Source organism: Salvia splendens, chromosome 13 (assembly GCF_004379255.2).
Source record: "Salvia splendens isolate huo1 chromosome 13, SspV2, whole genome shotgun sequence".
Taxonomy (NCBI): domain Eukaryota; kingdom Viridiplantae; phylum Streptophyta; class Magnoliopsida; order Lamiales; family Lamiaceae; genus Salvia; species Salvia splendens.
This window is the reverse complement of record NC_056044.1, coordinates 32730028-32742437: the sequence shown is the minus strand read 5'-3', so window position 1 is coordinate 32742437 and position 12410 is coordinate 32730028. Positions and strand designations below refer to the sequence as shown.

At 38.8% G+C, this 12410-nt stretch overlaps 2 protein-coding genes and 1 long non-coding RNA gene across 4 annotated transcripts; 2 read left to right on the top strand and 1 right to left on the bottom strand.

Annotated features, from left to right (window-relative positions):
- Window positions 1-298: 298 nt before the first annotated feature.
- LOC121763097 (60S ribosomal protein L7-2-like) lies at window positions 299-2198 on the top strand. 2 transcript variants are annotated; one of them, XM_042159160.1, is made up of 7 exons: window positions 299-404; window positions 837-1014; window positions 1113-1210; window positions 1298-1355; window positions 1495-1574; window positions 1654-1756; window positions 1845-2198. In XM_042159160.1, exons 2-7 carry the CDS (start codon window positions 838-840, stop codon window positions 2058-2060), a joined length of 732 nt encoding a protein of 243 aa, XP_042015094.1. In that variant the 5' UTR covers window positions 299-404; window position 837; the 3' UTR covers window positions 2061-2198. The 2 variants fall into 2 exon arrangements, with proteins under 2 accessions (XP_042015094.1, XP_042015095.1); XM_042159161.1 differs by having other exon boundaries at window positions 309-399.
- A 745-nt stretch (window positions 2199-2943) lies between these two features.
- On the bottom strand, window positions 2944-11881 carry LOC121762208. The gene is made up of 9 exons (XM_042158018.1): window positions 11343-11881; window positions 9728-9966; window positions 9359-9468; window positions 4714-4853; window positions 4235-4400; window positions 4069-4171; window positions 3869-3997; window positions 3576-3788; window positions 2944-3491 (listed from the first exon to the last, which is right to left on the bottom strand). Exons 1-9 carry the CDS (start codon window positions 11575-11577, stop codon window positions 3213-3215), a joined length of 1614 nt encoding a protein of 537 aa, XP_042013952.1. The 5' UTR covers window positions 11578-11881; the 3' UTR covers window positions 2944-3212.
- LOC121762209 lies at window positions 9975-11040 on the top strand. The gene is made up of 2 exons (XR_006042177.1): window positions 9975-10789; window positions 10925-11040. It is a non-coding gene; the product is annotated as an uncharacterized LOC121762209 (long non-coding RNA).
- Window positions 11882-12410: the final 529 nt, after the last annotated feature.

Sequence of the window (12410 nt, the reverse complement as noted above, 5' to 3'; positions counted from 1 at the left end):
AAAAGTATATAATAGCGAAATATTAATACTACCATGGTTTAATGTTGAAAACAAGGGACATTAGTAAATAGAATGGATGAAAGATATGCTGCTGTTATCCAAGTTTCTTTATAGGAGCATATAATTATTTGTTTTTTTGTGTTTTAGAAGGAATTTTGTAGTAATTTATTACTCCATATTTATTAATAAACTGAATTTAATGAAATACATCCACGGGTCGGGTCCGAATCTCAAACAATAACCCGATTCCGGACCCGAATCTCTTCAAACCCTAAACCCTACTTTTTTTTTTCTATAACTCCGCTTCAAATCAGTTCTTCACTCAGCTGCTTCGACAACGCTTCACACAACAGCGGCCACCGCCACCGCCACCGCCACGACCGGATAATCTCATCGAAGGCACCGTAAGCTTGCTCAATCTCATTATTCAATTCTCAGTATATTCGTAGTTTAATTTTGCATCCGTGTGATTTCTGATCTGATTTGGTAATTAGTTTATGTTTCAAAATTTATGCATTTGATTCTCTTTCCAGACATTTGCATATCTTCATGAAGGTTATAATTCGTAAAGTCACCTCAACCGTATTATATAATTAAGCTGCATTTCGTTCTGTCTTTTCCTTTAAGATCTGTTCATGTTTTGAAATTTGTACTGTAATCGTTGACGCCAATTGTTGATTCCAAATATGAATTTCGTGTTTGGATCTGGAGCTTTGTTGAGTTACAATCCACCAATTATATCGAACGAGTGTTTTTTCTTCTTCTACAAATCAGCAAACTGTTAGTGGAAATAGTAATTCTGGAAAAGTAATCAACTCGATTTTGATTTTGTGTAGGATGGCTGAGAAGGTAGGACAAATTGTTCCTGAGTCTGTTTTGAAGAAACAGAAGAGAGAAGAGGAATGGGCCTTGGTCAAGAAGCAGGAGGTTGCAGCTCTCAAGGAAAAGAAGGCTGCAAACCGGAAGCTGATTTATAACAGAGCCAAGGACTATGCGAAGGAATATGCCGCGCAGGTGTTTTTTGGATCTTTAATCTTTGGCTTTTCTATCTGTATTTGCTTCCGTGTCTCGTTGCTGAATTTGCGCAACTTGTGTTGTTTATAATGCTGTAGGAAAGGGAGCTCATTCAGTTGAAGCGCGAGGCGAGGTTGAAAGGAGGGTTCTATGTGAACCCCGAGGCTAAGCTGCTTTTCATCATTCGCATCCGTGGGTATGTAATTGCGTTATTTGGAATGATGTGATTTGTTTTTTGTGATTGGTATTGTGTAACTAACATTTCTTTATGCCTTGAACTCAGTATTAATGCAATGCATCCTACCACAAAGAAGATCCTGCAGCTACTGCGTCTTCGTCAGGTTAGCCTTTGAAATCAGATCTCTGTGAATATATTGTCTCCACAGCATGATAATATTGCAAATGCGCGTGATGCTTCTAAAATGAGCTGGTTTACACGTCTTCCTCTTGTGTAATGTGGGAATCAACTTTTGGTTTCAGATTTTTAACGGAGTGTTCCTAAAAGTGAACAAAGCAACAGTGAATATGCTGCACAGGGTGGAGCCATATGTTACTTTCGGGTATGCTTCTGAATATTGGGACAGCTCGAAGAACTATTTTACTTGGAATGCATATAAATTAGAATGCCCCTTATTTCAGGTACCCAAACTTGAAGAGTGTTAGAGAATTGATTTACAAGAGGGGATTTGGCAAGGTCAACAAGCAGCGCATTGCTTTGACCGACAACTCGATTATTGAACAGGTTACTTCATCTTCATTTCTGTCAGAGGCAGGCTTCTTCGTAGCATTCTTCTTTGAGCATTTTCACTGATGATTGGCTTACATTCCAGACTCTTGGCAAACACGGCATTATCTGCATCGAGGATCTCATCCATGAGATCCTGACTGTTGGTCCTCACTTCAAGGAGGCTAACAACTTCCTCTGGCCGTTCCAACTATCGGCACCCTTGGGTGGACTCGAGAGAAAGAGGAACCACTATGTGGAAGGCGGAGATGCCGGGAACCGTGAAGACTACATCAATGAACTCATTAGAAGGATGAACTAGAATTTTTTGTAAGCCTTGATGTTTTCGGAATTTGGGGGTTATGTCATACTTTGTTCTGATTGTTTTCATGACATTTGTTCCAGAAACTTGCATCATACAACCTATTTGTTACTAATTTTGCATTTCTGCCTTCGATCACTGCAATGTTTCTCAATAAGATTAAGCTTGAATTTTTGGTAGGAAACTTTTCCAGTTAAATGTATAATTCAATGTTTTAGATTGTAGCATATGGAATTTTATCAAAGTCTTGTGTTTTTTAATACTAGTTTAATTCAATCAGAGTCTTTAAAAAATCATGGTATGGTCAGATTTTCATTTGTCTTGCTACCTAAATTAGTTGGAAAAACAATGAAATTTAGATTTCTATGAATTTTCACACAATCATACCAAGACGTTTTTTAGTTGAATTACACCCGATTTGACCGCTAGAAAATCATGTGTGAATGTTGGCATCAGATGCATTAAATGATGATGCTTATTCATATAGAAATCGGTATCATTTTTGGTAAAAACACATAAACAATAACATCTTTCGTGTATGCACTTTTGGTTAGGCATATATTTAGTACTACATAATTGGTAAAGTTAAAGTTAAATAGAAAGAAAAAATAAATATAATATTATTAGTGGAGTATATTACTAGGTGATCAGATTTCTTCAACATACTAATATAATTGCAAATAAATCCAAATTTCCTGATTTTTCCAGTCTAATTATGATTCAATTCTAATTTTCTTTTTTGCATAATTTCTTATATGGTTGTTACATATTTAGTTGCAAAACTCACAAAACTCTTGCGTTGCAGTGTCTCTAATCTGATGTATAAAATGGAAGAAATCATAACTACCAATTTTCAATGAAAAATACAGTAACAGAATGTTTCTCCACATTATGAATAAACACATTCTAATAAAAAAATGATGCAAGTGAAATTATTTTTATGCACAAGAACACTCGATCCACAAAAGAATAAATTTCAATTTTGAATGATTTGCAATTTAAAAGCACTCTTTATCTCATTCACTATTCACAACTCACAACGTTTCTTGGGACCTATCAACATATATGACATCCGAGCTCCGGTGCCCGTTGCTTGGGTCCCGACCGGCCTGAGCTCGTCTGAGTCTCATTGGAAGCGACCCAGAGCGGCTCCTACCAAAATCTGTCCTTGTTGACGCTCAAGTAACCCGACATCACTTTCCCACCGGTGTTCCTCATGCCGTCTATGAGGAAGCACCACGTCGAGCCCAATGCTCCGATGAAGAAGTCGGCCTCCGTGGCCATCAAGAAGTTCACGAGAGGATAATTGGTGCTCGTCTCCCTGCCAAGGCTCGCCTCATAGGTCGCCATCCTGATGTTCCCTGCCTGTCGCGTCACGTTCGTGTAGTGAAACCTCCAGCCCTCGTATGATTTTGATCTGTCAACGACGTCCTAGAAACGCAAACGCTTCAACACTTGCAATATACACAACGGACGTAGTGAAAGACGCGCCTAACGAATGGAGAGATAAATAACCTGCATTTCAGTGGAAAGCCACACGCGATTCAGATGTGGGAAGCGCCTTCGAACCTTCACTGCTAGCTTCATGTAATCGTCGAATCCTACCACCTTCATTTCACACGCCTTATCGCCCATCCTCACGTGCATGCTTAACAAGGGACGGGGAAGCCATGGTTTGTGATTCGACCATACGAATCTTTCTATATCGAGCTTGCTCTCTTGTTCGGCCTGCAGGAATGGAAATAAACGCGTAAAATGTATTCTCTTTCCATATCTCATCAGTGAAATTTGAGCTGCAAATGACTAACCTCGAAAAGAGTTTGAGAGGAAGATGCAAGAACCATTTTGGCAGCTTCCCATCCGAATGCAGTGTGTCGAGCAATGTTCATCAAGTTGCACGTATACTCGGACAGAAACCTCATGAGGTAGCGAACTGCCTAACAAACCGATTCCGTTAAGCATTGAACTAAGAAATGCATGCTCTTGAGTTGAAGCCGCGATAATTTACCTGAGCTCGCCACCATCTACGATCCATTTTACGATGATGAAGTAACAAGCTCCCGTTTATTTCTGTCGTTGGCTGCATAATACTCCACGGATTTCCCCAGGCCCTGAAGCGTAATATTTTAGTTAGAGTTGCAAATTTCGAGACAGTCGAATGGTTCATTCAATACCTAGGTACATGTCCTGCCCATATTTCTTTGGAGGTATAGTTTTCTTTCACTGTTATAATACCCTTTCCCCATGCTGCTTTGTTGTCCTTAAGTTCAAAGGCTCGTTTCCTGCATTCCAGGGACGTCTCGGGGATGAAATAACACGACCATCTAGAGCGTGACGAACCTACGTAAAAGCAAGTCAAACACTATAAAGGAACCTCATAACCTTAAGCACCAATTCAAGTGTTTACAACTAGATTCGGAGCAACTAGAAGATCCCGACAGACTCATGTAAAATGAGAATTTCAACACAGACATGGATGATAGTTTACTCATGAAAACTCGCAAACAAGAAGAAAATTAGAGCGTTTAAGAATCTTGCAAGGCCGATGACGACTAGGAAACATGACTTTAACTTGTTAACTATCGATCAATAATGTGATAATTTAGTATCACGAGTCGAAATTACTACCTCTACAACGATATGAAATATGTACCTTTACAGCCATCATGATCAGCTCTATTGTAGTAGTCTGTAACTAACACCCTCTTTTCGTTGATTGCAATAGCAAGTAGACCGCACATTCCTGCAAGTTGCGCTCCAATGCCAAATCCCGGCAATCTCTCCCAATCCGCTGATGTGAATCAAATTTACATTGTTATTCCCATAACTTTACATGATTTATATAGTTTGATGCTTGCAAAAGTGTGTTTTATGGTGTAGGAAGAGGAGTAAATGGTGAAACAAAGAAGGAAGCTTGGAGGGTGAAAAGCTGTGCAGAAAGCTCTCAAAAGTGGCCACCCGGCCGGGTTAATTTCATGCCCAAAAATACAACCCGGCCGGGTGATTTTCGCGAGGCATGGAAAGTCCAGGAGGGGTCGATTTTATGTCACCCGGCCGGGTTATTTTTCAGCCCAAAAATACAACCCGGCCGGGTAGTTTTTTTTTTAACTGCAATATTGCAGTTTTGGGAAGAGATAGATGTGACGTGAGGGGGCATTTATTGAGGCACAAAAAAAGAAATTGAGAAAGGTGGTGGACGGCTGGGGAAAAAGGCTGTAGAAGGAAAAGAAAAGGGCTGGGGGCATTAAAAAGACGTGGCAGTTGACAAAGTAATTTTAATGGGAGTATTTTAATGCCCAAATATTGGGTATTGGAGGGGTGACGTTTTTTTTGGGCAGAGGAGAGAGACAGCGGGTGACAGAAAGGAGAGGAAGAGAGGAGGAAGGTCCGGTCTACTCTCCGACGATCCAACTCCAAATCCCAACTCCACTCATCAAGAGCTTGAATCCTACGGTTTTAATTGCAAATTCACCATGTGTTTAGGCTAAGCTCTCATTGTTGCTCCAAGTTGTAATCTAGGCTTGTACGGATGTTTTTACACCATCAATATCATATGTTTGTGTCCTACAATGTGCTTAATTTTATTCACTATGTTTTTGGCTAATGATGTAGTGATGTTAATTCCTTTGCTATCGTCTCTTTAACATAGCTTAGGATTGATCGTTTGTTGGTTTGCTATCGATTTAGAACTGTTCAGGGGATAAATTGATAGTGGATTAGGTAAGTGATTATAGTAGACGACGTTCGTTCCCGCGCATCTGCAGGAATTAAATGTCGTTGAAAGTTGGTTCATGGAACAAGTGTTCAGCTGACTATGAACTATACGTCGTAGACATGTTCAGTGCACGCGATTAGGTTGATTAGTTAATCCCAAATATGTGCTTTTAATATAGGTGTAGAACAATACAAGCCTCGTGAGCAACTTGGAGTGACATCTTTTTCCTTTTTGAAAAGTCTTCCTTAGTTTGTAAATTTAGTTTTTTTTTAGTCTTGTCAATTCTTGTTAAATAACCTACGCCTCCCTGTGGTTCGACACTCGAAGTACTACAGTCGACTCTGTACTCTTGCAGATAGATTGTAATATTAGAGCTATTTTATTAAACTTGTGTGTTAATAATCCATTAATATAAAAGCTCGAAAATTACACATCAAGTTTTGGCGCCGTTGCCGGGGAGGCAACTGGTTATTTAATTTAGGATTCTTTTTATTTTTATTTTTGTATAGCTTTCTAACATTTTATTTTCTTGTTACAGAGTTGTAGCTAGAAGGCTAAGTCGAGCCAACGACTTTAAACAAAGGCGCTAGTTGGGAGGCAACCCAATGAGTTTTTAGTTTTTTATTTTCTCTTAATAAATCGAGGGTTTTGTTCGCTCAATTCTTTCCTTCGATGTATTTTTTTGAATTGAGTATTTTGTTTTCTTTTTGTTGTTTTTTTTTCTTTTTGTAGGAGCAACATGGAGATGAGACTCATATTGGAGCTTACGAGGAATCACACCTACAAAAGGAAAATACACCCACCCTCCCACCCGAATGCACTATAGACATCATGCCAAGTTTGGGGGAGCTCTCTTTCCCTTTACTTTATTTTTGTTCTTCTTTGCATGCATTGAGGACAATGATGCATTTAAGTTTGGGGGGGTTGTGAATGATTTGTGATGCATGTTATTGGGTGTATTATATGCTAAAGTGTTTTGAATCATGTAATTGACGGGTGCATGCTTTATCTTCGGCTTTCTGGTTGGGAAATCTTGCTTGATTTTATTTGAACTTTGAAGCTTAGGATGAATGGAATGGGTGCATGAATTTATTTGAAAGAGCATGTCATGATTACATCCGATTTCTTGAGTTGAGGAGAGTATGAAAATCGCATGTCTTGTGGAAATTATTTTGGGTTGATTTGCTTTATCGAGTGAAGTGCTTGCGTTCGTTTGTGTCAACGATTTGGGAGGATAAGGCACTAGGATGAACTCTATGGCCAAATAATCACATGCCTAGTCCATCAAATGATCCCCTAGAAGCCACTTTGAGCTTAATTTCCTATTTATTGTGTAAACACTTAGCCTATCACTTAGCCAATTAAATAAGCCTCATTTTAGTCTCATCGAAAGACCTTGCTACTATTTGGGTGCTAAATACTAGATTGAGCTTGGTGGTTGAATGTTGAGTGTTGGGTGGTGTATTGGAAAAGTGTAGACATTTTTAGACTTGATGTAATGTATAAGTGAAAAGAATGAAGTTCTTAGAAAAAAAAAAAAAAAGAAAGAAAAAGACGACCTCCAAATTTGCAAGAGTCGGGGTCTTGTTTAGAAAAAAATGAAAAAAGAAGAAAAAAAGTTGTGAAATAAAGTAAGAGCTTCTATTTGTGTAATATGTAATCTTGTCTAGATTTGATCTCAAGTTTGGGGGAGTGAGAATATGGTTGTAATATTTTGTTGTTTGATATTTGGAAGGAAGTTGTAGGAGGGAAGAATTTGGCACTCAAATGTGTAGCCTTTGAGCTCACTATCCATATTTATCCTACCTCATCCCTAGCCCCATTACAACCTTGAATTAAGACCTTGGACCTTATTGTTGATGCTTGTGGATGCTTGTAAATAACTTGGTAGAGTTAATGAAGTTTGATTTGAAATCCGCGAGTCTATGTGGTAAGTAATGCTTGACGAGTCAATGATGACGGTTTGAGTTGTATGATCACATGCTCGGACTTATTTTGAAAAGCACCTTGACTTGAAGTTCTAAGTTGATAAGTGATGGTTCATGAGAGTGGGAGATCTTGATTGAAATTGTTGGGGGTTTAGACTTTGTCATTCATGTCTCTACGTGATTCATTCTTTTGAAAACTCTTGGAAAAAACTTTTGTGAGTTGAGCTTCAAAGTGTTGTGTTTTATATGATCTTGCCCGAGGACGAGCAAGTAAATAAGTTTGGGGGTATTTGATGTGAATCAAATTTACATTGTTATTCCCATAACTTTACATGATTTATATAGTTTGATGCTTGCAAAAGTGTGTTTTATGGTGTAGGAAGAGGAGTAAATGGTGAAACAAAGAAGGAAGCTTGGAGGGTGAAAAGCTGTGCAGAAAGCTCTCAAAAGTGGCCACCCGGCCGGGTTAATTTCATGCCCAAAAATACAACCCGGCCGGGTGATTTTCGTGAGGCATGGAAAGTCCAGGAGGGGTCGATTTTATGTCACCCGGCCGGGTTATTTTTCAGCCCAAAATACAACCCGGCCGGGTAGTTTTTTTTTTAACTGCAATATTGCAGTTTTGGGAAGAGATAGATGTGACGTGAGGGGGCATTTATTGAGGCACAAAAAAAGAAATTGAGAAAGGTGGTGGACGGCTGGGGAAAAAGGCTGTAGAAGGAAAAGAAAAGGGCTGGGGGCATTAAAAAGACGTGGCAGTTGACAAAGTAATTTTAATGGGAGTATTTTAATGCCCAAATATTGGGTATTGGAGGGGTGACGTTTTTTTTGGGCAGAGGAGAGAGACAGCGGGTGACAGAAAGGAGAGGAAGAGAGGAGGAAGGTCCGGTCTACTCTCCGACGATCCAACTCCAAATCCCAACTCCACTCATCAAGAGCTTGAATCCTACGGTTTTAATTGCAAATTCACCATGTGTTTAGGCTAAGCTCTCATTGTTGCTCCAAGTTGTAATCTAGGCTTGTACGGATGTTTTTACACCATCAATATCATATGTTTGTGTCCTACAATGTGCTTAATTTTATTCACTATGTTTTTGGCTAATGATGTAGTGATGTTAATTCCTTTGCTATCGTCTCTTTAACATAGCTTAGGATTGATCGTTTGTTGGTTTGCTATCGATTTAGAACTGTTCAGGGGATAAATTGATAGTGGATTAGGTAAGTGATTATAGTAGACGACGTTCGTTCCCGCGCATCTGCAGGAATTAAATGTCGTTGAAAGTTGGTTCATGGAACAAGTGTTCAGCTGACTATGAACTATACGTCGTAGACATGTTCAGTGCACGCGATTAGGTTGATTAGTTAATCCCAAATATGTGCTTTTAATATAGGTGTAGAACAATACAAGCCTCGTGAGCAACTTGGAGTGACATCTTTTTCCTTTTTGAAAAGTCTTCCTTAGTTTGTAAATTTAGTTTTTTTTTAGTCTTGTCAATTCTTGTTAAATAACCTACGCCTCCCTGTGGTTCGACACTCGAAGTACTACAGTCGACTCTGTACTCTTGCAGATAGATTGTAATATTAGAGCTATTTTATTAAACTTGTGTGTTAATAATCCATTAATATAAAAGCTCGAAAATTACACATCATCCGCTACCAGAAACTTCACACTAGGATCGTTGCAGTCCACGGGATGTTGATGAAGCCACAAGTCCCTCTGCACTTTCCTTGTGAGAGGGTAGTTTTCCTCGTCTGATCCCATGATCTGACAAAATCCATCTGTCATGAGGATTAACACGAAACATTCTACAGCAGTATCATTCTGACACGTAACTAAGTGTACAAATTTATGCAAATACCATAACATGATAGAGTGTTAAAATGCATTCAACGTCGAAGCTAAAAGGCAACCTAGTTCATACCCAGGGTGGATAAGCTCCTTGAGATATTACATGATCCCGGTATTGCTTAAGCTGCTCATCAACGGGCGACAGTGGAAGGTAGTCCAACAGCCCTTTCCAAACTGTCCATGGAGGGAAGCTCCCATTCGGAAGGCGTGTATCAAGACGATGATTCATTTCGCCACTCAACTTGCAATCCTCCAAATGAGGGGCTCTCGGAACATGTAATCTGTTCAATCTTATCTGGTCAGTCGATTCACCAAGTAGGTCGCTCCATGCTTTATATAGTAACGAAACATTCTCCTCTGTCCTTTCGTAGTCGATTCTTTCATTCTCATTAAGAAAGGCCCTGCAGTCTCCACCTAGATCATCAGACAATGTAAGAGAGATTTACACATTTTGCACGACCTTAAAAATCGACACTTTGATCTTATCAAGAAAAACGAATAACAGCAAGCTTTCTCATTGCAGAATCCCTAAAAGCAGGGATGACTAATGCCTAAGGTGAGAGTTTCTTAACTTTCTTGATTACATTCACTTTTGCTGGAAAATGTATCGACATAAGCAAGATTCGTTCGAACCATGCAGCTATTGGTTTGTAGATTCTTTGGCTCTGTTCTACATTTTATCATTAACTTACACAAAATAATACTAATGCACATTGAGTTACAAGATTTCAAGTCCTTTTCTTTAGTAACAGTCCTTATGTCCGAAAATGAAGTATGAGTGAGGCGATATTCGAGCAAGAAATTAGCTGCTTGGCCTACATATTTTGGTTGTGTATCTGAGAAGCCTTATGATCAAAAGTAAGGTCTTTGCTTTTGGCCTAGGAATGAAGGGGAATAGGGTAAGTTGCTTGTGGAGAAAGGCTATCAAGAAAGGAAAAGTGGTTATTGATCATTTGATTACCATGTTTACTCCAAAACCAAAAACTAATAATTCTCTCTCTCTCTCTCATGCCAAGGAATGAAGGGAAAAAAGGGTAAATTGCTTCTGGAGAAAGGCTATCAAGAAAGGAAAAGTGAGATTATTGATTATCTCATTACCATGTTTATTCCAAAGCCAAAAAGGTATAGTATATCATGCTCTCTCTCTCTCTCTCTCTCATGGCTGTATTGCCAAGGAATGAAGGGAAAAGGAGGAAAGTTGCTTCTGGAGAAAGGCTATCAAGAAAAGAAAATTGAGGTAATTTATCATCTCATCATCTTGTTTACTCCATAACCAAAAACTTACCAGTATAATAATCTCTCATCTCACTCTCTCTCTCTCTCTCTCTCTCTCTCTCGCTCTCTCTCATGGCTGTATTACCATGGAATGAAGGGAAAAGGGAGGAAAGTTGCTTCTGAAGAAAGGCTATCAAGAAAGGAAAAGTAAGGTTGTTGATCATCCCATTACAATGTTTACTCCAAAACCAAAAACTTATAGTAATATTCTCACTCTCTCTCTCTCTCTGTCTGTCTCTTTCATGGCTCCAAACCAGTGACCTTATATGTAAGAACACATGTGCCAAGAAAAAGATGAAAATACCAACATACACTCTTGCCAAAATCATAAAGCAAGATAAGAATCTTAAAAAGCCAATCAACCTACAATCTCTCTCTCTTCTCTCATGGCCAAAACCAGTGTGACCTTATAGATGAACTGCAAAAACTAAAGCCCAGTATCATGCAACAGCAAATATGTGCAAAAAAGGAAACAAGAAACAAGAATCTTGAAAAATTAACATAATCACAATTACCGATTGATGATGATGTAGAAGAATTGGGAGCAGAAATCCCAGGAGAGAAGAGAGAGATGGAAACACCACCAAAAGAGGAAGCAGCAAATGAGGTAAGGGCAGCAAGAAACACAGAGGTGATGCAAACCCCACACAGAAATCCCACCACACAAAGTTGGCATGGAAATGAACTCCCCATTTGGAAAGCTCTCTGTGAAACCACTCTCTCCAGAGACTTCTGATTCAACCCCTCCATTTTTTAACATTCAAGAAAAATGAGAAATGTGCTTCCAACCAACTCCCAACTGCAAAATCACATGAACTTTGATTCACATTTGCACTTTCCCTCCCATTTTATGCCCTCAACCAGAATTACCACCAACACTTATGATTGCAGAAAAAGTGCCTGAAAAAGTAGACCAATTTGTTCATAATTCAACACTCACACACTATTTAAACACACACAAACAGAGCTTTACAGAAATCAAGAAAGGAATCCATGCACAGAAAAGATATAGACATTATAAATTGTACAAAAGCAAGAAATTTCGGTTTAGAAAACTCAGCTGTTTCCACAGAGAGAAAAGCTCACAAACAGAGCAAATGGGAGAAAGCAAGATGGCGACTTTAATCCAAAATTAAATAAAATTCAGCAAAATGGATGAAAAAGAAAGGGGAGAAGTGACAAATGCTCAAAGAAAACAGAATAAAGAAGCCATGCAAAGAGACACATGGGCTAATCTACTCCCATTTCTTTTTTTATTCGAAAAAAATTAAAATAGCAAATACAGCTCAATCATGACAAAAGCTGAAAAACTTATCTAGAAATGAATGAACTGCGGCACACAAGATTAGATTTTTATTCAAGAAAAGAAAAGAAAATCCCACAAAATTAAAATATAAGAGAGAAAGAGAGGAAGGAACAAAAATGAGACATGGACAAATCACAATACCCTGAATATTCAGTTTCAAAGTTGCAGACTTTGCAGTGGAACAGTGGCGAATTTTTGTTCTTTTCTTTTTGGGAACTGTTTTCCTTTTCTTGAAACAAAAACACACCTACTGTGTGTCGTTGGGTTGTTGTTTACT

Excerpts from the sequence above, each read along its gene's own strand:
- LOC121762208 (XM_042158018.1), bottom strand. The coding sequence starts at position 11,577 with ATGGAGGGGTTGAATCAGAAGTCTCTGGAGAGAGTGGTTTCACAGAGA. Across the intron at positions 4,401-4,713 it reads TGATCATGATGGCTGTAAAG|GTTCGTCACGCTCTAGATGG; the intron begins GTACATATTTCA and ends GCTTTTACGTAG. Across the intron at positions 3,789-3,868 it reads CCTCTCAAACTCTTTTCGAG|GCCGAACAAGAGAGCAAGCT; the intron begins GTTAGTCATTTG and ends CCATTCCTGCAG.
- LOC121763097 (XM_042159160.1), top strand. The coding sequence starts at position 838 with ATGGCTGAGAAGGTAGGACAAATTGTTCCTGAGTCTGTTTTGAAGAAA. Across the intron at positions 1,356-1,494 it reads AGCTACTGCGTCTTCGTCAG|ATTTTTAACGGAGTGTTCCT; the intron begins GTTAGCCTTTGA and ends TTTTGGTTTCAG. Across the intron at positions 1,757-1,844 it reads ACAACTCGATTATTGAACAG|ACTCTTGGCAAACACGGCAT; the intron begins GTTACTTCATCT and ends CTTACATTCCAG.